This window comes from Micromys minutus, assembly GCF_963924665.1.
Source record: "Micromys minutus genome assembly, chromosome: 8".
NCBI classification, from domain to species: domain Eukaryota; kingdom Metazoa; phylum Chordata; class Mammalia; order Rodentia; family Muridae; genus Micromys; species Micromys minutus.
In genome coordinates, this window is record NC_137977.1 from 19,984,091 (window position 1) to 20,008,516 (window position 24,426).

Here is a 24,426-nt window from a genome sequence, read left to right on the forward strand (position 1 = left end):
TGCTCTTTTGAACGTGGAAGACACTTTTAACTCATCACCATAAATAGCAAAGCCTGATTGCTTACCTACAACATGAAGTACTTCTGCCAGCTCTCTGGAGAGCGGGCTTTTCATGGCCATCTTCCCCTTGACTGATTAGCTATCATAATTTTCAGGGACAAAGCTACCCTTCCTTCCAATTCTTTTATCTACCCTTTTCACTGTCCTCTTCCCTCCCAGGGTATTTTATCAGCAATAGGAAATGGGGCAAAGATGATGTGTAATAGCACAAAATTAGCTACAAATAGAAATTGGAAATAAACTTTTAAGTACAGGGTAGACAAATGTTAGCAGAGTATAAGACAATTCAAATTAATCCTGGTTTGTATTTACAGTTAGCAGCTTTTCATTTTTCTGTTTTCATTAATGTATTATATATTTTGGATTGCCATGTAACCTTGGCTGGACTTGAACTTTTGTTAGTCTTTAGGAAAAAAGACATTGCTTTCATACAGCACCACAGAGTGTGATTACATAGCACAGGCTCCTGGGTCTAGTGCTCACCCTGAGCTATGTACGGAACAGCATTTGCCAAGGCCTGCTCTTCACCGTGCTCTGCTGGAGAGGGTCTCATCTCCAGGCAGTGCTGCAGAGGACTCCTAGCCAAGTAGACTGCACATTTAAACGTTTCACATGCTTAGAGGGAGTTAAGTGTGGCCTGTGTTCATTTGTTTTTACTCTGTTTCTGTTCCAATGAAATGATGCATACTTTTCTATCACTGACAGTCTCCTTAAGCTGCAAGATTTTTTATTTAAAAAAGAAAAGATTTTGATTTTCATAAATTCATGGGAGTCATACTTTTTTCATAGACCTCTTGGTTGCTTTTGTCCTTTATAACATCTTAGCCACGAAGGGAGGACTAATGACAGTAGATTTCACAGTGAGAGTTTTCTGAGATGGTTACTCACTTAGCGTACTTGTTCTAGAGCGTAGTGGTCTAGACTACCAGGACCAGCGGTGATACAGGTGAACTGTAGGGTGCAGATGTGTGGCTGATGACACCTGCCCATGGCAGCTGTCACTGATACCCAAGGTCTGTTTCATTGTAAACACTCCAGGCAGAGTGTAAACCTGTGGTTACTACTAAAAAAAGAATTAAGAATTTTATTTGTGCAGATGAAAAGTAGTGGCTTATTTTATACAGTTTGTGAGTGTGTGCCCTTTAATGTTCTTAGGCATGAATATACTTTATCTTAATTTAACAGCACTTACTATATCTTAATTTACCAATATTACAGAAATATAGAAAATTAATTTTTAGATATATTTACTAGAAGAATGTAGTGATTAATAAGGCAAACATTTTAATTCTTTATTCATTCTGAGATTTTAGTGGTGCTGAAAGAGAAAGCAGGATGCTGGAATAGAGATTAGAGATGTGTAAGCTCCTTAGACTTTCATTGTAGTAATAAAATACAAGGTGTGATGTATAATCCCCTAGTATTGGAGTTGCTCACCGAAGAATGTGACCTGGTGTGATGTCTGCATGATTCTTGTCTCTTTCTGTTCAGCTGGTAATTCCGTTAACTACCCAAGATGACTTGGACAAGGCTGTGGAGTTGCTGGATCGCAGTATTCACATGAAGAGTCTCAAGATATTACTTGTATTAAATGGGAGTACACAGGTATCAACTGGAGCTTTATTTCCCACTGAAGATTATAAGACCACAATCAGGGTCATATTTATATTTTAGTTTATGAAATGTAAATTTATAAATTTTTATTGCTGTAGCTTAATATCTTTGCTCCTCAAAACTATAGTTAGAATTACAAATAATGTATTATACATGTGAAACTAATAGAAACTGGCAATTTGAGAAGAATTATATTAGAATTGAAATGTCTATACTGTTTTTATTTTTTACACTAATTCTGTGTAGATGAGGTGGCATATGCACATGCCACAGGCACATATATGAAGATGAGTTTTCTCATTCTCACGTTGGATTCAGGGTGTGAACTTGGGTCTCCGGGGTTGACAGCAACCACATCCCCCATGTGCTGCCACCTTACTGGTTTTGAAATGTTCATCTCCTCCCCGTTTCAGACCAACCTCCCTCCCTCCCTCCCTCCCTCCCTCCCTCCCTCCCTCCCTCCCTCCCTTTCTTCTTATTCCTGGACTCAAGTGATCTTCCATGTAGCTGGGCTGGCAGGCTTGTGCCACTCTTCTGGTAGAATAAAATTTGTAAGAGTAGATTTTAAAATGCCCAGTAAAAATAGAGAACAGCTAGGCTGTATTTCAGTAAGAGGATGGTTCTGTTGAAAGCCTCAAGTGGGAGGAATAGCATTAATTGCCCTTTTCTCTTCTAGGCTACTAATTTAGAACCATCACCGTCACCAGAAGATTTGAATAGTACACCAGTTGGTGCAGAGAGGAAAAAGCGGCTGTCTGTAGTAGGTGAGAAAGGCAGGGTTCTCATCTCTTACTGTGTGCTCACATGAAATAGATCCCTGAAACTAGCACCTTGTTTCTACGGTCTCTGCAGCTCTGTACTTTAACCACTTTGTCCTATCCGATGTTCCTGAGAAATTAGTGTCACATATTGTAGGACGAGCAATAACCAATTTAAAGTTGTTGTTTCTACACAGAATATTTTAATATTCAGGAATTCAAGTACAATCTTGAAGAGGTTTTAGTCATTTTAACAGAGGGAGGAAGTAACTATAGGACAGAGAAGCAAGTAGACTAGACCCTTAAGTATGGTGTGAATAGAGAGGATAACTGCAGGACAGTAAAGTGGGTAGACTGCACTCCTGCTCCGAACTTCTCTAGGGTCTTAGGTGTTTCCAGGATATACTATCAATATAAAATATCCAGACTATGTTTTATTATTTTTTTCTCAGTATCCCGTTGTACTTATTATCGATAATGAATTCCTTATACCTAAGCTTCTGATACAATGAAATAAAGATCCTGTGTATTATATTGTGAGGTGGCCTTGTTGAGCCTGTGCTAGGCAGAGGTGGCTTGAACCCTTCATGCTCGTTGCTATAAAAACATTGATGAGCTGAAGAGATGTGGTTAAGAGTGTTTTCTTTTTGCAAAGGACCAAAGTTTGGGTTCTAGAATCAGTGTCAGGTGGCTCACAACCGCCTGTGACTCTTAGTCTAGGGGACCCAACACTATCTTGTGGAGATAGAAGGGGACTCGGGACTGTGGTCTAGTGTAACAGTCTGTCAGTGATCCTTGGGGCAAGGTGATGTGCCACACCAGGCACATATCAAATGGGGTGGGGTTATTAGCAAGTCTCTCTTTCTGTCTGTCTTAGTCAGGGTTTCTATTTCTGCACAAACATCATGACCAAGAAGCAAGTTGGGGAGGAAAAGGTTTATTCAGCTTATACTTCCACATTGCTGTTCATCACCAGAGGAAGTCAGGACTGGAACTCAAGCAGGTCAGGAAGCAGGAGCTGATGCAGAGGCCATGGAGGATGTTACTTACTGGCTTGCTTCCCCTGGCTTGCTCAGCTTGCTTTCTTATAGAACCCAGGTCTACCAGCCCAGGGATGGCTCCACCCACAATGGACTGGGCCCTTACCCCTTGATCACTAGTTGAGAAAATGCTTGACAGCTGGATCTCATGGAGGCCTTTCCTCAACTGAGGCTCCTTTCTCTGTGAGAACTCTAGCTCGTGTCAAGTTGACACAAAACCAGCCAGTACACATGCCTATTAAATGGATATTAAGAAATATGAGTTGTCAAGTAGTTGGGTGAAGAAATTTTTATAGCTTCCTTTCTCAGTTTTCTTTTAGTTGAGTATATTGTTCTCTAATTAAAAAAAGAGTATGCAGAAAGATGAAAATATCAGGGATGCAGGACTGACTGGTTATAGGTATTACAAAACCTACATGAGCCCCCCTCAAAGCTTAGCCCACACCTCTTTGCAGACAACAGATGAAGTCTCTGCACCTCCTTGATAGGCGTTCTCTTACTCTTTCTCCCTCCTTAACAGACGACTCCTTTACATGCGCTTCTTTCTTTTCTTTTTTCTTTTTCTTTTTGATTTAAACTTAAATAGAACAACACTTATATGTTTGTTTACTTTAAAAATACTGCAAGGAAAGCAAACAACTTGGTTAATAAAGTATCATTGCTTGTGAATCCGTTAATTAAATGACTGCCAGGCTCTCCACTACTTTTTCTTAAAATACGAAGATTCTAGGGATTTATAGTATTTCTTACTATATAGGCCTAGCTAATCTGGGACTATCTATAGAGCAGATCAGCCAACCTTTGCCTCCTTGGTGCTGGATTAAGGATGTGTGCTACTACATCTGGAAAATTATGAAGAAATTTAAATGCAAAGAATGTAGCTTATCAGAAAAGCCTAGTTTTAAGTAATAAAAAACAAGATCTAGGATACTAAATAAAAAAATACAAAAATCAGCTGAATGACTAAGAAGCAGTCTTAATTCAGGTGTCCAAAGATTAAAGATTTTAATGGAAAGAATATCACGGAGCTCAATATACATAACATGCTTATGGTGAATGGTTTTACCATTAGAGCATTCTTACCAAGAAGTGATGTAGTACTGTGTTCATTGATGTGGCAACAGACCGTTGCCAAGACACTAAGATGGTAACCTGCACTGGGATTTAAACTATGCCCTGATTGCAGAGCCCTTACTCCTTTCCTATGTGGAACGAACAGTCACAGATCATGTTACGTATAGGCAGGTACAAGTTGTCTTGGAAATTAAAAACCTGTGGCATAAGCAGTGTGTCATCAGCCCATGATGTGGTTGTCAACAGTCAGAAAAACTTGAGTGTGAATTAGCACTTTCTAATGAGGTTGTAGAGTTTGAATTTAGAACGGTTTGAAAAAGATCTGAACCTGAATATTCTGATTAACTTTTGTTAACACTAGATTTTATTTGCTAAAGTTATTTTTTAATGTAGTTAGAAATGAGACCTATTTAATTGAAACAATTAATTTTCATATGGATAAGGATAAAACTTGATAATTTTTCTTTTTGAGGTCCCCCTAATAGGGATAGAAGTTCCCCTCCCCCAGGATACATTCCAGATGAACTACACCAGATTGCCAGGAATGGGTCATTCACTAGCATCAACAGTGAAGGAGAGTTCATTCCAGAAAGCATGGACCAAGTAAGCCAGAACTGGATGCTGTCTTTTTAATATATCTTAAGATATGTTATGCTCAGGTGACCAGTGTGATTTTGCAGCTACCTAGGTTGGTGTGTGTGTGTGTGTGTGTGTGTGTGTATATGTATGTATGTATGCATGTACATTTTCTCTATCTTAAGTCAAAAGGTTATTATGAACTTTTTTTGTATTGGTATATCAAAAAGTACTAGAGCAAGCTTTTTAAAAAAAATTATCATCTATGATGCATTTGGCTTATTATAATATTAAATTAACTAACTCAGATTTCTTAATAAACATTCCCTCCCTCCCTCCTCCCTTCCCCTTCCCCTTCCCTTCTCCCTCCCCTTCCCTTCCCCCTCCCCTTCCCCTTCCCTTCTCCCTCCCCTCCCTTCCCCTTCCCTTCCTTCCCCATCCCCTCCCCTCCCTTCCCCTTCCCCTTTCCCCTTTCCTTCCCCCTTCCCTTCCCCTTCCCTTCCCTTTCTTTTTTTCTTTCTTCTTGAGTTATTTAAGACAGGATTTCTCTGTGTAGCACTGACTGTCCAGGAGCTCACTTTATAGCTCAGGTTGGCCCTGAACTCTAGAGTAACCACCACTGCCAGTTTAACGAATACTTCAAAGATAGAGTAAAACTATCAATGCTTTATGAAGTGCGGTTTGTGGACTGTCTTTAATACTTGAAAGTGCTTTTGCTTTGTAGTGCTCAGTTGTTTTTGTGGAGTCACCATTAGGTCCTTCCATTGTCCTGAGTGCCCACAGTACTGTGGCATTTTCCATCTCTGTAGCACTAGTCACTGGATTGTTTGTGTCCATTGAACAGGGCCATTGCTCAGCTTTCAGTAAGCCAAATTACTTTAGCTTTGATGACTTGACTATAGAAAAGTCAATTTTTCTCTCGTGAGATTTCTGTATTCACAGCTTCTTTATATAGGATGTTTAAAAATGAGTAATTCTGGCTGGTAACTGCTATTGAAGAGTCTAAAATAATTCTAAAATTGTGGGGAAAGTTGTACACATTTCTTGATATGCTAGAAACCTTTGAATTATATACTTTAAATGTATGAAGTTTTTATATATTTATGTCTCAAACAGTTTTTTGTTTCTTTTTTGTTTTTTGTTTTTTAAATAAAGGAGAACATTTAATTGGGGCTGTTTACAGGTTCAGAGGTTCAATCCATTATCATCAAGGTGGGAACATGGCAGCATCCAGGCAGGCATGGTGCAGGAGCAGCTGAGACTTCTGGTTATTATCAGGAGGAGTCATGGTGGACTCTTTGTTTTTCTAGATGCTGGATCCATTGTCTTTAAGCAGCCCTGAAAATTCTGGCTCTGGAAGCTGCCCATCACTTGATAGTCCTTTGGATGGGTAATGATGACTGTAGTTCTGCTTTTTAGTACATGTTGGTAAAGATGCATACACATAGACTGTGGAGTTATCAATAATTCTCTTATTCTGCATTCTGAAGAGTGTCGTTAACTGATAATTGTTTACACTGACAGCAAGTCAAGTTTTCTATATTTTGAATAAATCTTTTAACATCATGGGTTCAGTATCTTTTACTTGTTTCATTATGTCTTTTCCCCTTATTTCTGCTTGTCCGAAATGTGTTTGAAGCAAGTGTAAACAGAATTTACATATGTTTATTTTATGACAGCTCTTGAAATTGTTATAAAACTTCTCATGATTGGTTTTGGCAGTTTCATTTAAAAAAATACTGTTTATTCTGTGCCTAGTGTGCATTTGTCAGAGCACCCTCTGCTGGTGTTAGAAGGACATTGCTGTTCGCAGTCTTCCTGTAGCGCAGAATTAGTATTAAATGCTTGTCTCCTCTGGGATTTTTTTTTTTTATGAAAAGAGATACACATTTAGAAATTCATGTACACGTTCCTCTTATCCACACCTGTCAGTTAGTGCCTTGGAAAATCTGCTCTGCTCCACCTCTACCAAAAAAAAGAAAAAAAAAAAAAAAGGGAAAATTTTTAGTGAACTGTCCTTAATATTTGATAAGTTAAAATTCTATGTCTTTAGTAGGGATTCAGAAACAGTTTCAGAAAAAACAATGATTTTTCCAACATTGAACTTAAGTCAGGAGTTTCAAACCTCCATGCTTCTGAATATGTCATTCTTACCCTGTACTTAATGACTAATTTAAAAGTGAGGCTTTTGTCTTTGTGTGCCAAATGAGTGTTTCAAAAGAGGTTTTTTGTTTTTTTAAGTTTATGTTAGTATTTAAGTGAACTCCTTTACACACGCACACATGCTTATGAACACATGTAAAAATATAGATTTAATTAAAATTTTTTTTGTTTTATTGTAAACCCTCCTTCAATTTAATTTTACATTTTCTATTTATAGAGAAAGCTACCCAAAATCACGGATGCCCAGGGCACAGAGCTACCCAGATAATCATCAGGAGTTTTCAGGTTAGATTATAAATTCTACATGCTTGAATGTCTTTTCCAGGAGGGGAAATTTTTTTGAAAAAAAATAAAAATGAGTATGCTTTTCATTATTAAATAGATTTGACTTGTAATGATAGAATTTTTATGACTTAACAGACTACGATAACCCCATTTTTGAGAAATTTGGAAAAGGAGGAACATATCCAAGAAGGTTTCACGTTTCACACCATCATCAAGAGTATAGTGATGGTAAGTTTTGTACTTAGAACAGGACTGTGAGAACAGATTAACATTGAGCAAACATTACAAACATGAGCATACATTTTTAAAAGATTCATTATTTATGATAACCAAATAATTTGTAAAATTAATTAACCAAATAATTTTTTAAAAAAAGAAGAAAAATCTTCTCCAGGAATGGTAGGGAGTGCACACCTTTAGTCTTAGTCCTCAGAGCCAGCCTGGTCTACAGAGTGAGTACCAAACAGCCAGCTATAAGGGTTCATACAAAACAAAAAATAAGACAACAAACCCTTTTTCTGGTAACTGACTGGTAACTCAGTTAGTAAAGTGTATGCTTTAGTGTGTGAACCTGAAGTCAGATCCTCAGAACCCACATAAAAGCTGGGCACAGCAGTGTACACCCCTTACCTGAACTTGGAGAAGAGGATGTGGAACAAGTAGATCCGTGAGGTTTCACCAGTGTAGCTGAATCAGTGAACCTCAGGTTCAGTGAGATTGTATGCCAAAAAATAAAGATAGCAGCTGGGCATGGCCCATGCCTTCAATCCTTGCACTTGGGAGGCTACTCAGGTTCACATAATGGGTTCTAGGCCAATCAGAATTACATAGTTATACCCTGTCTTAAATAAACAAATTAAAAAAATAAATAATTATGCCATAGATAGATAGATAATAAGGGTAGAGAGTGATTGAAGAAGAGACCTAGTGTTGACCTTGAACTCCACATAAATGTACATATACCAGACATATCTTAGTCAATGTTCTGTTGTTGTGAAGAGACCATGATCATGGCAACTCTCTTAAAGGAAACATTTAATTGGGGCTGACATGGCGTTTCAGAGGTTCAGTTCATTATGGTCATGGTGGGAGCATAGCAGACATGGTGCTGGAGAGATAGCTAAGAGTTCTACATTTGGATCAGAGGGCAGCAGGAAAGAGAGACACTGGGCCTGATTTGAACATTTGAGACCTCAAAGCCCATCTCCAGTGACACACTCCCTACCACAAGGCCACACCTCCTCATACTTCCCTAATGTGCATCAACCAGGGTCCAAGCTTTCAGGTATGTAAGCCTATTATGGCCATTCTTATTCAAACCGTCACAGTATTTCATTATTCATTATTTTGCTGGATGTCTAGACTGTTTCCATTTCTTTGCTGTTGTGGATAAATGTAGATGTGCCAGTGTCTTAGTTTTCTCTCTGCTACTGTGATAAACATCATGACCAAACCCAACTTGGGGATGGAAGGGCTTATTCCACCTAGCAAGTTACAGTTCGTCATGGAGAGAAGTTAAGGTAGGAACTGAAGCATACGCCATGGAAAAATGCTGCTTACTGGCTTGCTGTCATGGCCTGCTCAGCCTGCTTTCGTACACAACTCAGGATCATCTGCCCAGGGGTCGCACCACCCACAGTAATGAAAAATGTGTTCCACAGACTTGCATACAAGCCAGTCTGATGACGGTCGTTCCTCTTCCCAGATGACTTTAGCTTGTGTCAAGTTGACAAGACAATAATGACCAGAACAGGGACTATGTCTCTGCAACCTGTAACTTTCTATTTGGTTTTATGTTTATTTTAAAGCTATTATTGGAAATGAATTTTTTTTCTATGAAAGTAAAGGGTTTTTTTTTTTTTTCTGACTTTTTCATGTGCACATGAGTGTATGTGTACTTTCCTATAACAGAGTACTTGAATTTGTATTCACTACCACCTTCACGTATATTTGCAGGTCAGAGTCATATTTCATATACTATAGATATTTAAGTATCTTAAAAGTGTAGTACATGAATAAGAGGAATAGGTTAATTCTGTTTTCGCTTTGTAGGTCGGAAAACTTTTCCAAGAGCTAGAAGGACCCAGGGCACCAGTTTCCGGTCTCCTGTGAGTTTCAGCCCTACTGACCACTCCTTAAGCACTAGTAGTGGAAGCAGTATCTTTACCCCAGAGTATGATGACAGTCGGATAAGAAGACGGGGTAGTGACATAGACAATCCTACTTTGACTGTCACAGACATCAGCCCACCCAGCCGTTGTAAGTAATAGAAATGCGCAGCAGAAACTTTGCATAGCTCTGTGTAGACAGGAATAAATGGTAAGTCAGAACTCAGGGAAAACCAAGCTCTTCATGAGAGACAGTGATGTGTCTATTGAAGGTGGCTATGCGGTCAAATGAGTGTATTACTGCTAACTAGCTTAGCTAATTGCTCTTCACTTTTTAAAGGAGAACTACTAATTGTTGTCATTCATTCTACTCTACATGTCTGCTAAGCACTGAGACTTTGTATGAGATGTGTAAGAGCTAGCCTAATGAAGAGAAGAGAAGGTTTGTGTAGAAATTACAGTATAGCATTTAATCTAGATCATAAATATGTGTAGAGATTTACTGGTTGTGTGTGTTCATTACTGATTCAATATCTTTCCAAAACAACGTAAAGCAAAGATTTATTTTGGCTCAAGGGTCTGTGCTGAGGCAGAGTAGTATGGTTCTGGAAGCACTGGTAGAGGAGACATGGTAGAACATAGAGAGGACATACATACCTCATAGGAAATGACAAACAGGACTAGCGCTGTGAAACTCGGTTTCCAGATGGCTTTGGCTTTGGCTTAGGCTTAGGTGTAGGGAGTGAGGTATAACCTTCAGAGGCACCCTCCTACCCAATGATAAACTTTCCCTAGCAAGGCTCCACCTACTCAAGTTTTCAGAACTTTCCAAAATAGTTCCATCTGCACCGAGTTGCCATCTCTAGCCCTATTCTTATCTTTGAGTATATCAGTTTGTATGTATAAGTGTGTGTGTATGTATGTGCCTGTCTGTATATGCATGTGTGTGTGTGTGTGCATGTGTGGCTTGAAGGAGTTAGTGTTACACCAGTGATACTTGTTCAGGATATGCATTAGTTTGTTCTTGTTTCTGTGACAAAATACTTAAGAGTTTGACTGATGAGTTGTGGGGATAGGGTCCATCATAGAAGGAAAGGTGTGGTAGTAGAGCATAAAGAGGCTGCTCATGCTTAGTCTGCAGTCAGGAAGCATGATGGCCTTGGGTTCATTTTATTTATTTTTTATTCTTTTTGGGATTCCCAGCCCAAGGGAGAATGGCCCCGTGTTCAGGTTGGGTCTTTCCTTTTCACATAATTCTCTCTAGAAACATTCCTGTTTTTACTGATGTGAGGTGATTTTATTGAAGTAGTGGAAATAGGACTGTCTTGGTAAATAAGATCAGAGTGCAGAGTATTTGGATTTTATCACCAGCATCTTCATGCTCCAGCTTGAAGATAGATATTGTAACAAAATTAGCATGATGTGAATCCTTTTTGGTTAGTGTTGTTATTCTTTACTTTTACATCTATTACCCCATACTAACTGGCATGTACTTTATTCTTGGCCGATATCTTTAATGAGACTGAAAATAAAGAGAGAAGGTCTGGAAAGTTGGCTCAGCAGTTAGAACACTGGCTGCTTTTCCAGAGGACCTGGACTCAGTTCCCAGCTCACAAGAGTTCCAGAGGATCCAGTGCCTTCTTCTAGGCTCCGAGGGCAGTAGGCAAACATATGGTGCACAGATACACATGCAAGCAAAACATCCATACACATAAATTTTAAAAAAGGAAAGAAAATCTCTTATATGTCCTTTGTATTCAGTTTGTCTATTTCTGTAGATCTATGTTTAGAGTCAAGATTCAGTCAGGTATAACATTCATGCTTGAAGAATTGAATTTAACCTTTTTTTGTAATACAAGCCTATTGGTAATACATTCATTTAAATTTATTTGTTTGAAAGGTATTTTTTTTCTTTCATTTTTTTGAAAGATATTTTTCTGCATATACATTTTCTAAAAAAATAAAAAATAAAACCAATGCTTTCAAATTATCCCTTATTTTCTGGCCTATATATTTTTCAAAGAGGAATTGACTTTTAATCTTTGTCTTCTTCAGCAAGTAGTGTGCTTGTTCCTCTCTGGATGCTTTTCAGGCTTCCTTCCGTCCTGTGCTCTTTGCTGCTACAGCACACCTAGTCCCTCGTCTGTTCTCTCACTCTTGTTCTCCTTTGAGAAGTCCCTCTTTTGTTTTCTGAGGCAGAATCTTGACATGCACTTAGACTGGCATTAGATTCCATGGGTATTGGAAAGTGACCAAAATGACCTTGAACTGTTGATCCCCCTGTTTCTACCTCCCTAGTGCAGGGACTTGAGGATTTATTTACCTGTGTGTGTGATCTTATTGAAGGAACATATTCATTCCAGCAGTTTCACTTGACTGTACATCTGCTCTTGCATGTTGTCTGTCCAGACCTTTAATATGTTAATCATTTTTAAAATTATTTTAATTTTAGGGGTGTGCATGTGTGAGTGTGTGTGTGGTGGGTTGGGGTGGTGTGGAGCAGACAGAGAGAGAGACTGGACCACATATACACTAATTTAGTGTCAGTGAAGACCAAAAGAGAGCATCAAATTCCTTGGAGCCATGCAATGCGTGTCCTCTGTGGGAGTAGCAAGCACTCTCACTTGCTGAACCAACTCTTCAGCCACCATATATTTTGTGTTTTAACTTTAATTTTAAATTACTGTTGTGTGTGGCTGTGGAGATTAAACCTGGTGAAAGCCAGGCACTGTTGACATATGCCTTAAATCCCCACATTCAGGAAGCAGAGGCAAGTAGATCTCTGAGTTCAAGGCCAGCCTCGTCTACTGAGTGAGTTCCAGGACAGCCATGGTTATGCATAGAAACCCTGTCTCAAAAAAAAATCAACCAGCCAACCAGCCAACCAACCAACCAGATGCTCTCAGAAAACATTGTTTTGTACATTGTTCTGTTAAGCCATATCCTCAGCCTATTGAAAATTATTTTAAATTTCATGAATTATCTTGAGTCTGGTTATGTTGATTGCTTTCTTTTGTGATGTTCCTCCTCCTAGACAGGTTTTCTCTATGTGGCCTTGGATGTCCTGGAACTCCTGTAGATCTGGCTGGTCTTGAACTCATAGAGATCCTCCTGCCTCTGCCTCCTGAATGCTGGGATAAATGGTGTGCTCCACTGTGTCTGGTATGTGTGTGTTGTTTGTTTGCATTTGTGTGTGTGTGTGTGTGTGTGTGTGTGTGTTTGTTCCTTTGTGTTTAAGTTTGTTTTTTTATGTGTCTTACAGTTTTACATGGAGTGCCAGACATCATTTATAGGCTCACGAACACTGAGATAAATAAAATTCATGCCCAGGCATCTGCACAACTCTTCTGCCTTGTATTTTCGTGAGGGTTTGAGCAATCATTTTACTGGGTTGGTTATTTTGTTCTTTCCTGTACCTGTGCACCTTGGACTTCAAATTCTCCTAGAGCTTTGCAGAGATGATTTTCTAGATGGTAGTGTTCTAGTCCCAGCGTTTGGTCCTTTTGTTGTGCTTCTCACAGAAGGAAGCTCTGTCCCCCTCCTGCTCTCTCAGCAGTATAAGGCCGACAGTGTCTGCCTTCATTCCTGAGCAGACCCTATTTCTTCAGTTCCTGAGATGGGCTTTATCACAGATTCTGCCCACTTTTCTGGGGTGGAGAAACTCTTGGTGGCCAGGGCCATAGGTTTTCAGCCCTTAATCCAAGAAGTTGTTGGTTTTGTTTTATTTCCTTTTTCCACTGCTCTAACATGGTGGTAATAGGTTTTTTACTCTTCTTCAAGTAGTTTAAGACAGTTTTTGTTTTTGGGTACAGCTCTCACTTTATAGACCTGGTGCCCTGAAACTGTTATGGGAGATCCACCTGCCTCTGCCTTCTTAGTTATAGGACTAAAGGTATGTGTCACCATGGCCAGCTATTATGGGACCATTCTATTCTCTAACCTTGACCACCAAGTGAGGTTCTTGTGATCTCTGGCTTCTATGAGTCCAGGGCAGAGATTCACAGCAGAGGTATTGGGCAAGTAGAACCCGTGTGTGTGTGTGTGTGTGTGTGTGTGTGTGTGTGTGTGTGTGTGTGTGGCTTTTCCTGGGGCTCAGTGCTGTCATGGTGGTCGCACATGTTCTTGTAGAGCTTAGCTTTCCTCACTTGCTGGAATGGGCTTTTCTTTGTGCTTCCCCATTTCTCTTCCATCTTTGTTTAGAGTGCCTCCTTTTCCTTCCATTTTAGGTTATTTTGGTATTCTGTACTCTGTGATCCAAAATGATTATTTCCAGGCAGAACAGTACACATGTATAGTTTCAGTACTTGGGAGCAGGCACACCAGAAGTTCAAGGCCAACCTGAACTACACAACAAGTTACAAGGCAGTCAGGGCTGCATAATGAGACCCTGTATCAAAAAACAAACAAACAAACAAACACCCCCCCCTTAAAAAAGTTGTAGGGGCTGGAGAGATGGTTCAGTGGTTAAAAGTACTAGCTACTTTTCCAGAGGACCTAGGGTTGATTCTTGGCACTCAAGAGGCGGCTTATCTGTAATTCCAGTTCTGGGTGAGACCGTGCCTTTTCTGGCTTCAATATACACACCTGCAGGGAAAGTAGTCATATACGTAAAATAAAATTGTAATTTTATTGATTGCCTGGATTCCCCTTTAGAGAGGGGAAATGATACTTTTTCCAGATTTCTGTGTCACAGATGGGTCTGAAAAGACTATTTACAAATATTTGCAATTTGCTGTAGTAAAAACTGGAAAATAGGGTATCATAGAGTTGATGTAACTTAGATTGAGTGAAAGATAGCTGTCACATTTGCATTTGGTAAAAATGAGTCATGAGATACAAACTTCGAGTTAGAATATTTAGAATATGAGAACGTTTTGAAAGATTCGGATGGTCATCATTTTTCCTTGTATCTAGAATGGTGTTATGTTCAGGGATGTCACTGCATTGCATCTGACTGACTATGTCATTTTAATATGTTCTTTTTCAGCACCTCGAGCTCCAACCAACTGGAGATTGGGCAAACTGCTTGGCCAAGGAGCTTTTGGTAGGGTCTACCTCTGTTATGATGTTGATACCGGAAGAGAACTGGCCGTTAAACAAGTTCAGTTTAACCCTGACAGCCCAGAGACCAGCAAGGTAAAAAGTCATCATGAAGATAATTTGGCCACCGTAAAAGTTTTTTTTTTCCTTGGAGGGGAAACAAAAACAAAAGCAGGGCGAATCAGATATCTCCAAGCCTAGAGATGTCATTCATTCCCCAGAACCCACATGGCAGAAGAAGAGAGCCAACGTGTACATGTTCTCTGACGCCACAGTTGTGCTGTGGGATGTGTGCGTGCCCCTCCCCAAGACAGACTAAGTGTGTATACAAAGTTTTAAAATGCAATATAACAACATACGGTGGAATTTGGGACTTATTTCTAGGCTGACTTGCTGTTACCTTAGTGTGCAACCACGGAAGGCATTGAGGTCTAGAAATGTGGCTTGCAGTTGAGAGCATTGGCTGTTCTTAGAAAGGACCCAGGCTCAGTTTGCAGTACCACACGGAGGCTCACAACTGTCTGTAACTCTATATCTCAGGATGGTCGAGCACCCTCTTCTGACCTCTGAAGGCACTGTCCACTTGTGGTCCAGACAAACCAACGCAAATTCACATATATTAAAAAAGTAAAATTTATGTGTGTGTGTGTGTGTGTGTGTGTGTGTGTGTATTTTTGCTAGAGGCCAGAATGAACAGTGAACATTTCATAATGAGGTAACCATGATAGTCCATGAGCAGGTAAAGGTGCTTGCCGTCAAGCACGTCATCCTGCAGTTGGTACACAGAACCCACTTCCCAGGGACCCACATGGTTGAAGAAGAGAACTAAGTCCTGCAAATTGTCTGTGACCTCTACATGCTTTTCATGGTGCATGTACAAACAAACCTACATGTAGAGATAGACAGACAGAGAAATGTAGTAAAATAATTTAAAAAAAAAACTTAGCAAGAGTTCTGTCTTTCAGGAAGTAAATGCACTTGAGTGTGAAATTCAGTTGTTGAAAAACTTGCTGCATGAGCGAATTGTTCAGTATTATGGCTGTCTGAGGGATCCTCAGGAGAAAACACTTTCCATCTTTATGGAGTATATGCCAGGGGTAAGTTCACCTTCCTTTTAAAAATAAGGTGAAGAGATTTCAGTTCATCCTTTCTGATCTGCTGTGTCATAGATGAAATTTTGTACCTAATATTTCCTGCAGTCAGACTTAGGGTCTCACTGCGAACTGCTGGTTGCTCAGAAGAAGTGATCATGGTCTGACTCCTTATTGTAAAGTTTTAGTTTTTCTTGTAGACAAGAAAATATCTGATATGCAAAACTGGTACATAGGGATATTCAATTTGTTTTAAACATTATCTGATTTTTAAATATATATTATTATACATATATAATATGTATATTGTACATATATGGCCGCTCTGAGCACATCCTAAGTCCTTAGGTCTGTGTGATCTGGCTGGAATGCAGACACATAGTATTTTTAATCCCTTTGGCTGGAATACAGATAACACCCTTAGTACATACCTTTAATATCAAGCAATGAATATAAAATTAGTATATAGAAGGAAGTTAGCCATGTTTGAAAGTGATGTCTAATTGAGGAGCAGACAAAGTGACAAATCAGAGAAAGAAGTGACAGAATGAGTCAGTAATAGGATATGCGCAACTTACATGGGAACAAACAGGAAGGAGAGGCAATAAGGGGGAGGGCAGTTTCACTGGGACAGTTATTTAGAGACAGGTTGCAGATCGAGAACAAGCTAGACATAGGTAAAGACAGAACAAGTCAGAGAATGAGAGGCACCAGAAGTTTAGAACAGATCACCAAAGTTAGTATGAGGCTGAGTAGAGCACTTCAGTCAGAAGCTCAGAGGAGCTAGTTTGAATCAGTCAGCTTGGAGAGGAGTTGAACCAGCCAGCCAGAGTTCAGAAAGAATTAGAAGGGTGAGCTTATTCAGCAGTAATTTTCAGAGGCTGTAAACATTTAAACATTTAGACCTAGGTTAGATTGTCCGGAGGCTAGAATCTTACAGGAATCGGCCTAGGTAAGCAGACAAGTCTTCAGAGACAACAGTCATTACAGGAGAATGTGGAAATTACTTTATTTATAATTATAAAATGAAACTGTGACCACTCTATATTCCTTTTCTGTATATGCAGAATAAATTTTAATTCTAATAAATCTTCAAGATGGCAATTAGCCTCTTTACTCAATAAGAGATAGGTGCCTTACTCCAGTCATGGTGGCATACCTCTGTGATCCTAACATTCAGGAGGTAGAGGTAGGAGGATTAGTTGAAGACCAACTTAGACTTGACAAAATGATCTTTTAAAAACTAAAGAGGAAAAAAGTATTCTCATAACTTAGTAGAGTAAGTTAGGAAGAAGAAATTTGACTTATTGGTCTTTATGGTAGATGGCTAGAGTTACATGTTGAAGGCACAAGGTTGCCATCTGAGCTTGCAGATCAGTCCCTGGCAGTGCTGTTGTAGGAATGTCACAGCATCATAACTCTTACCATGATGTATCATTGTTATAGCGATGCCACTGCTACTCACTGAATTTATTTGCTACTATTATGTTTTCAGATATTCTGCTTCCAGGGAAAGGAAGCTTAAACATTATTTTGTTTTGGAAACAAATTGGGGTTGTATTAAAGGAAACAAATACAGAAACCTTATAATTTGTTAATCTCAAAGAAATTAGTTCAATATGAGTAATCTGAAAGAACAGAAATTGTGCAGTTATTTTCCTGAGAACTCCTGACCTTTCCACTTAGAGCCTCTTAGCCATAAACTAGGATTCTCTTAAAACTGGGGATTTAGTAGCAGTTTTTTATGTTAAACTGAAGGTTTAGTTGTTTTCTTTTATTCCAGGGTTCAATTAAGGACCAACTAAAAGCATACGGAGCTCTTACTGAGAATGTGACAAGGAAATACACTCGTCAGATTCTGGAGGGGGTCCATTATCTGCATAGTAATATGATTGTCCACAGAGATATCAAGGGTAAGTCATGATTACTTTAAATACAGTTTGGTGTGAGTTTGAATGAAAGAAATGTCGTCATGGCATTGGACATTTAAGGTAATTATCTACCTGTAAACTACCATAGGGAACACTTGTACTGCTTTCTCGTGAACGCTGTCAGTGTCCAGCCAGATTGCTCTTGAATGATAGCTTTGCCCTGAGGCCCACAGGATGACTGTTCCTCAGAAACCCTAGACTAATGAGGGTGTGCTTGCCTGTGTATTGCCTAGGCCTAGAATGGTGAGCAGAGGCTCTGCCACCACAGAGTTGATTCACATTTGCACCTTATCTGCTACTAACTGTAACCTTGGACACACTAATCTTTCTATATCCTCATTAATCTTTCTTCCCTCCCCATATTGGATCCCCTAGGGGGATATGGAACCCAGGAAATTGCATATACTAGCCCAAGTTCTCTATTCTTGAGATGTACCTATAGCCCCCTCATCATTATTGTTAAGTGAAGTCAATAGTATTTATGGGATTCTTGAAAGGATCAAATATGTTAACATGTTTCAATATTTAAAACAATTTCTGGTGCTCACTACATAAAATTTAGCTACTGTGATGCCATGCTTTGTGTTGTAGTTTATGTAAAGTCATGGAAATAGATGTCATGAAGGAATAAAGAGGAGGAAGGAAAGATCTCAAGACTGAGCTCTGATGAACTCCAGCTATGGGAAATTCACTTTTTCTCCTAAGGATCAGATACAGAAATGAGTATATGAAGTGAGTTAATGGTAGAGATGTGTAAAACTTGCGAGTGCTCAAATCTTTGTATTGTTGAACCTACCTGAGTTTCTAAAAACTAGGTATGACTCAAAATTTGAAATTAATTACTGAATTAAATCACTGAATTAAAAAAGTAAATATATCTATATAATAATTAGTCATTGATCTTTGTTGGCACTTTCATAAGTTCCAAGACTTTCGCTCTGCTATATGTGTGGTATATTCTGATTGTTCAGATGAGGCCAAGAGGAAATTGACAATCATGTCCGGTGATTGAACACTAATTTCTAGTATGAGTCTAGTATGCAGAGTTTTTGAGGCAGATGACATGCACCAGGCTGGGGCTTATTATATATAAAACCTGATAGCTTAAAAAACCTTATAAAGAAATTATTCAGTTAGGAAAATCTATTCTTAGTCAAGTTAGCTTCTCTGGCTCTCATAATGAAGAAAGGAAACAGCAAGCCATCTTCTGTACACATAGATCTAATCTTCCCAGCATTGGTGAAGTGAGGGGTATGGAAGCAAGCTGATAAATAAATACTACAAGACAAATACAGTGATAGAGGAGGAACTAGGCCCTCAAGCTTGCAGCTTTAAGCATGGCCGGAAGAAAATTAGCATGGCCAGCTAATGGTATCGTAGTGCTATTTGTTTTCTACAATAGACTTCTTAATTGTTCTGTGTCTTCTAATTTTTACGAGCAACTTGTAAGTGGAAAGGTAAAGACTACTGATTTTATATAATTTCAGACCTGTGGGATCAGTGCTATTAGGAAACTTACTCAATTCTGAAGTCTATCTCTGCCTACCCTGTCATCCTTCTCTCTCTCCCACTCCTTCGTTTTCCTTCTCCTTTATAAACCCATCACATTTTACTTACGTGTCTGTAACACACTCGTGCTGGTGCCACAGTGCATGCAGGGAGGGCAGAAAACAGCTGGAAGGAATGTGTCGCAAATCCGGCACCTTTACTCACCGAGCCATCTCTGGCCCTGTTATCTTTTTCCCTTCAGGAAACTTTACTGTTGTCAGGCATGGTGGTGCTACATGCCTTTAATCAGAAGCAGCAGAGACATGTGGATCTCTATGGGTTTAAAGTCAGCCTGGTCTGTATATTGAAAAACGCAAAGGAACTATATACTATTGAAGACCAAATAGTTAATAAAAGGACACTTTTTAAAAGATGGTTGTATTTGTATGCAAGGGTAGGTGGTGGGTAAGTGCACCCACGTGTGCACACACATATGCACAGAAGCCAGAGGAGGACGGGAAATGTCCTGCTCTGCTTCTCTCTTCTTTTCTCGGGTCAGGGTCTTTCACTGAATCTAGAGCTTACCATTTTCTAGCTAAGCTGGCTGGCTAAGACTACTATTCACCCTCCTGTCTCTGTCTAGGTACATGTAGGTACACACAGCTTGTGTGTGTGTTCTGGATCTGAATTCAGGTTGTCATGCTGGAATAACAAGTGCCCTTACGAAGTCTCTTTGGTTTTGCTTTGGTTTTGGACTTTTGTTTGTTTTGAGGCAGTATCTCTATAGTTCAGGCTGGTGATTTGGAATTCTGCCTTTTGGCTCTTGAGTACTGAGATTACAGAGGTTGCCATAAAGCCCAAGTAGGATATAAATGCACACATGCGTGCAGACACACCCCACAGTTTAGCACATATATCGCTGCCAGACAGCAGATTATAATGACTCCTTGTGATGCAATTAGCAAAATCTAAATTGTGAGAAAGGTAAAGTAAGCAACAGGGGTTTTAAAATTTTCTTTCTAATTGCAAGAATATTTGAGAAGAATATTTAAGAGACTTAGGTTAGGTAGTCTCAATACTTGATGGTTCTTTTTTGCTGTAAAAAACTGAATATAATATTTTCGATAATAATAAATACTGTTCTAAATACTGTTGGTGTTTTAGATGTGATAAGAGCCTTTGTTTTTTAAAAATACCCACTTAGTTCTTCATTAACCTCACTGTCTTGAGCTCACCTTGGATACTCCGTGAGAAGAGAGGAAGTGTGTCTTTAATCTGAGATGGTTGTCTACTTGGTTGCTGGGTCTGGGTAGTGGGAATACAAGCAGTTCTTCCTATTCTTGTATATGTTCAAAAAGTCTGATTTGTTAATTTACTAAAATATAAGTAGTTTTAAAAAATAGAAACTGTATTGGCAACCTGGCTTCTTACCTTTTTCCTCCGCTCTTCCTGTGGGTGACTATTGGTTCAGTATTGATGCCACCTTCCTAGAGATGATTCTTTGTGGGGTGTGTGTAAGTGAGAGTGGGGGTGTGGGAGCTGTGTGTGTGTGTGGTGTGTGTGTGTGTGTGTGTGTGTGTGTGTGTGTGTGTGTAGGGAAGGTGTCCTTCCCTGCTTGTAGGCACTAAAATCTGACTTATTAAGCATGTGTAGTCTCAGCTACGTAGAAAAACTGAGATGGGTTTGGGAGTGTCACCTGAGCCCAAGAGTTCAAGTTGCCAGCCTAAAGAACATGGCAAGAGCACATCTCCAGCAAACAAGTCTGTTTGCTTCTTTGTCGTTAAATATTCTAGAGATGGCTGGGTATTTTTTTAGTTCATTTTTATATACTAGATGGTAGGAGACCATAAGTAAGCAGAGCTCCATCTACACTAGAAGGTTACTTGTAGGTCAGACATTTAAGCTTAATAGGTTTTGATGAGAGGCATCCTAAACGCCCGTGAGAATTACTGCTGGTAAGGCTGGGGAATTTTCTGGGAATATAGAAGCTTATTGTGAAGATGGAGAATACGCACTCTCCATGGTTTGTAATAGATTCTCTGCACTGTCCTGCCTTCTCAGAAATCACTGAAAGGAGCAGTGAAGCATGGTGGTGTGCGCATGTCATCCAATGCTGGAGAGACTGAGTCAGGAAGTTTGAGGCAAGTCTGAGCTATAAAGACTTGGATTAAAAATGACAACAGCAACAACAACCTTAAAATACAGTTAACTAATGCATAAATAATATTAGAGTAGGTATATGATCCTAGTTTTGATTATGAAGGTACTTTTAGAAGTTCCTGAGGAGAAGCTTGGCTTATCAAGAAAATAGTCTTCAGCCATGGACTCCTTGCTTTATAGCAAACAAATGGAGCAGAGCCTTTCTTGGTGCTTTACCAAGCTTTAGCCCTTTCTTCTTTCTTTTCCCTTCACCTGCCCCTGTCTACCTTTTATAGGAGAGACTCACTAGCTTCTGAAACATACTTGGCTAAGTAATGTACAAACAGCAGATGCTTAATATTGCAAGATACAAGGATTTTCAAGGCACTAGTGAGACTGGACAAGCCTAATTTGGATGCAGATTAGGATTTACATAGTAGTTCTCTGTCACCTAGATACATTCTTGAATGCCAACAAAATCATCGAAATAACACTAGTTCTTATTTTTTAGGAGCAAATATCTTAAGGGATTCCACGGGCAATATCAAATTAGGAGACTTTGGAGCTAGCAAACGGCTTCAGACCATCTGTCTCTCAGGCACAGGAATGAAGTCTGTCACAGGAACGCCATACTGGATGAGTCCTGAGGTCATTAGTGGAGAAGGCTATGGCAGAAAAGCAGATATCTGGTAAGTTTGGACGTCAGATTTCTCTAGAAAGTTACCTCATGTGTCTCCACATTTAAGTTCCTTTGTACCTTAGAAGCAGAACCTATGGTCTTCCTGCCATTTCACTTATACCTTGTCAGGACAATCTAGACTAAATGTCTGTGTCTTTGAACATATTGTTCCTTTGGAAGGATTTTGTCTTAAGCAAACCTCAGCATTAAAAACCTCTTATTTCCCCAAATAACTTTTAAAGTACTCTTGGTTATCAGGGTCTTCAAAAAAAAAAGATTCAGTGATTCCCCCCCCCCCCAAAAAAAAAAAAACCAGATAATAGTTATCTGTATGATGATTGGGGTAAAAGTGGGTTATGAGATCACCTGAGATGAAGTCACCCACCACTCCTGACCACTCCCACCAGCCTAACACAGAGCTCCACTTTTCACCACTGATATGGGACTATCAGACTCTACCAACTTTCCGTTATGCAGGGGATTTACTTAAGAATTTAGAACCATCCAGTGAAGTGATGCAGTTCTGATAGGTCTTCATGTAATTTCTGCTTATGTGTTTGATGACAAGGTCATCTCCACTAATAGTGAATTATGTTTTGATTGCACCATAAGATTTTCCAAGGATCTTGAATGAGAGCTCATATAATTATTTACAATAAATTGGTTGCTTTGCAGAAATAAAAACTGTTGCTGTGGTGGTGATTTGATGTGGTATTTTTATAATATGCTTAGCTCTGTTGTTTTTGGAAAATACATTTTATTGGATTCAGCATGAGTTAAGGTATCTGCGAGTCTCCCAGGTAAGGAAGATGAGAAATTATGTTGGTGCCTGTACCCCTGGCAGGGCTGTGTGTTTAGTTATCAGTGCGTTAAACTTGAATTGATAAATTACATAATAATTTTTAGTTAGATTATAAAATGGCCATTTTCTACTTTCCAACTAGAAAAAAATATGCATTTTAGGAACTCAAAGGCAAATATTTTTATAATGCTTGTATTCTTTGTAGGATGGAGATAAAGTTAGTACCATGTTAGAAGATGATTTAAAACAAAAATAATAAAAGTTCTTTGCTTAACTATACATTTATGATTATAGATAATTATGACATATTTTCATTGAAATGTGTGTTCTTCCAGCCTTTCATTGATTTTCATGTTTGAATTAAGTTTTATTTAATTAACCTTTGAATGAAATATTGTGTTTGTAATAATATTGAAGTATTTGTGGACTTTATTCAAGTGTCTCATTTCTCCGGCTAACCAGCTTTCTTTCCTGAGGTTATCACTTGAGTAATGAATGCTCCCTTTAATCTTGTTTTAGGAGTGTGGCCTGCACTGTGGTGGAAATGCTGACTGAAAAGCCACCTTGGGCTGAATTTGAAGCAATGGCTGCCATCTTCAAGATCGCCACTCAGCCAACAAACCCAAAGCTGCCACCTCATGTCTCAGACTATACTCGGGACTTCCTCAAACGGATTTTTGTAGAGGCCAAACTTCGACCTTCAGCTGAGGAGCTCTTGCGGCACATGTTTGTGCATTATCACTAGCAGCCGGCGGCCTCCGTCCTCCACCAGCTCCAGCTTCACGGCCACCTTCTCTCTCACTGCACTTTCCTTTTTTATAAAAAAGAGAGATGGGGAGAAAAAGACAAGAGGGAAAATATTTCTCTTGATTCTTGGTTAAATCTGTTTAATAATAATAGTAAAGTAAATTTTTTATATTTAATCTTTTTCTTTACAAGAACTTGAAACTTTTTTTTAAAGCTTTTTATAATGTACTGATGTGGTTCAGAGCTACACAGCACTTTAGTACATAGTTGCTCCTTTAGTACAAACAAGCCGTGTGGAGTATGTAAAGATTGTAGTCTTGCCCTGTATCACCGACATGGAAGACAAAGGGAAGAAAGTGATGTACAATTCGTAGTCTTTAGTGGTAGTATTTAAATAGATCCTTATTTGTGGGGTTGAGCCCTAAACTTGAGTTTAGGGTAGGTACTCATCATAAAGAATATAGGTTTCTCCTTATATCTGTATTCTTTAGATCCTAATCTCTATCTGTCAAGCTTTTTTGCTCAGTAGGAATCTTGAATAGAAGATACGAATCTCTGAAGAGGTATGTTTGTTAATCCAAATCAGTGTACTAGGTAAATACACTATACTAGAGCCATTTACTGGGCTCTATAAACCCTGAGAGAGAGCTTTCTGCTTTAAAACATTGTATTTGGAAGCAGATATGTGAAGCCAATGAATAAACTCAGCTAAAACACAGACGACTACTCATTAAAAGTATGAGCAGTAGAAGAGACAACATTTTCCAGCCAGTAAAAAAATAGGGAAAAAAACAACTAAGTGTTATTTAGTATATTTTAAACATTATTTAC

At 39.1% G+C, this 24,426-nt stretch overlaps 1 protein-coding gene across 1 annotated transcript in view; it reads left to right on the top strand.

The window, feature by feature from the left end:
- Positions 1-23,973, top strand: part of MAP3K2 (mitogen-activated protein kinase kinase kinase 2) — a 31,075-nt gene extending 7,102 nt beyond the window's left edge. The window contains exons 5-16 of the mRNA XM_080919749.1: positions 1,552-1,665; positions 2,351-2,438; positions 5,019-5,149; positions 6,433-6,512; positions 7,503-7,570; positions 7,706-7,798; positions 9,623-9,829; positions 14,666-14,814; positions 15,684-15,815; positions 17,593-17,722; positions 21,879-22,056; positions 23,368-23,973. Coding sequence (XP_080775875.1) covers positions 1,552-1,665; positions 2,351-2,438; positions 5,019-5,149; positions 6,433-6,512; positions 7,503-7,570; positions 7,706-7,798; positions 9,623-9,829; positions 14,666-14,814; positions 15,684-15,815; positions 17,593-17,722; positions 21,879-22,056; positions 23,368-23,593 — 1,596 coding nt within the window. The 3' untranslated portion in view covers positions 23,594-23,973. The remainder of the gene's footprint in view (positions 1-1,551; positions 1,666-2,350; positions 2,439-5,018; positions 5,150-6,432; positions 6,513-7,502; positions 7,571-7,705; positions 7,799-9,622; positions 9,830-14,665; positions 14,815-15,683; positions 15,816-17,592; positions 17,723-21,878; positions 22,057-23,367) is intronic.
- The last annotated feature ends 453 nt before the right edge of the window (positions 23,974-24,426 follow it).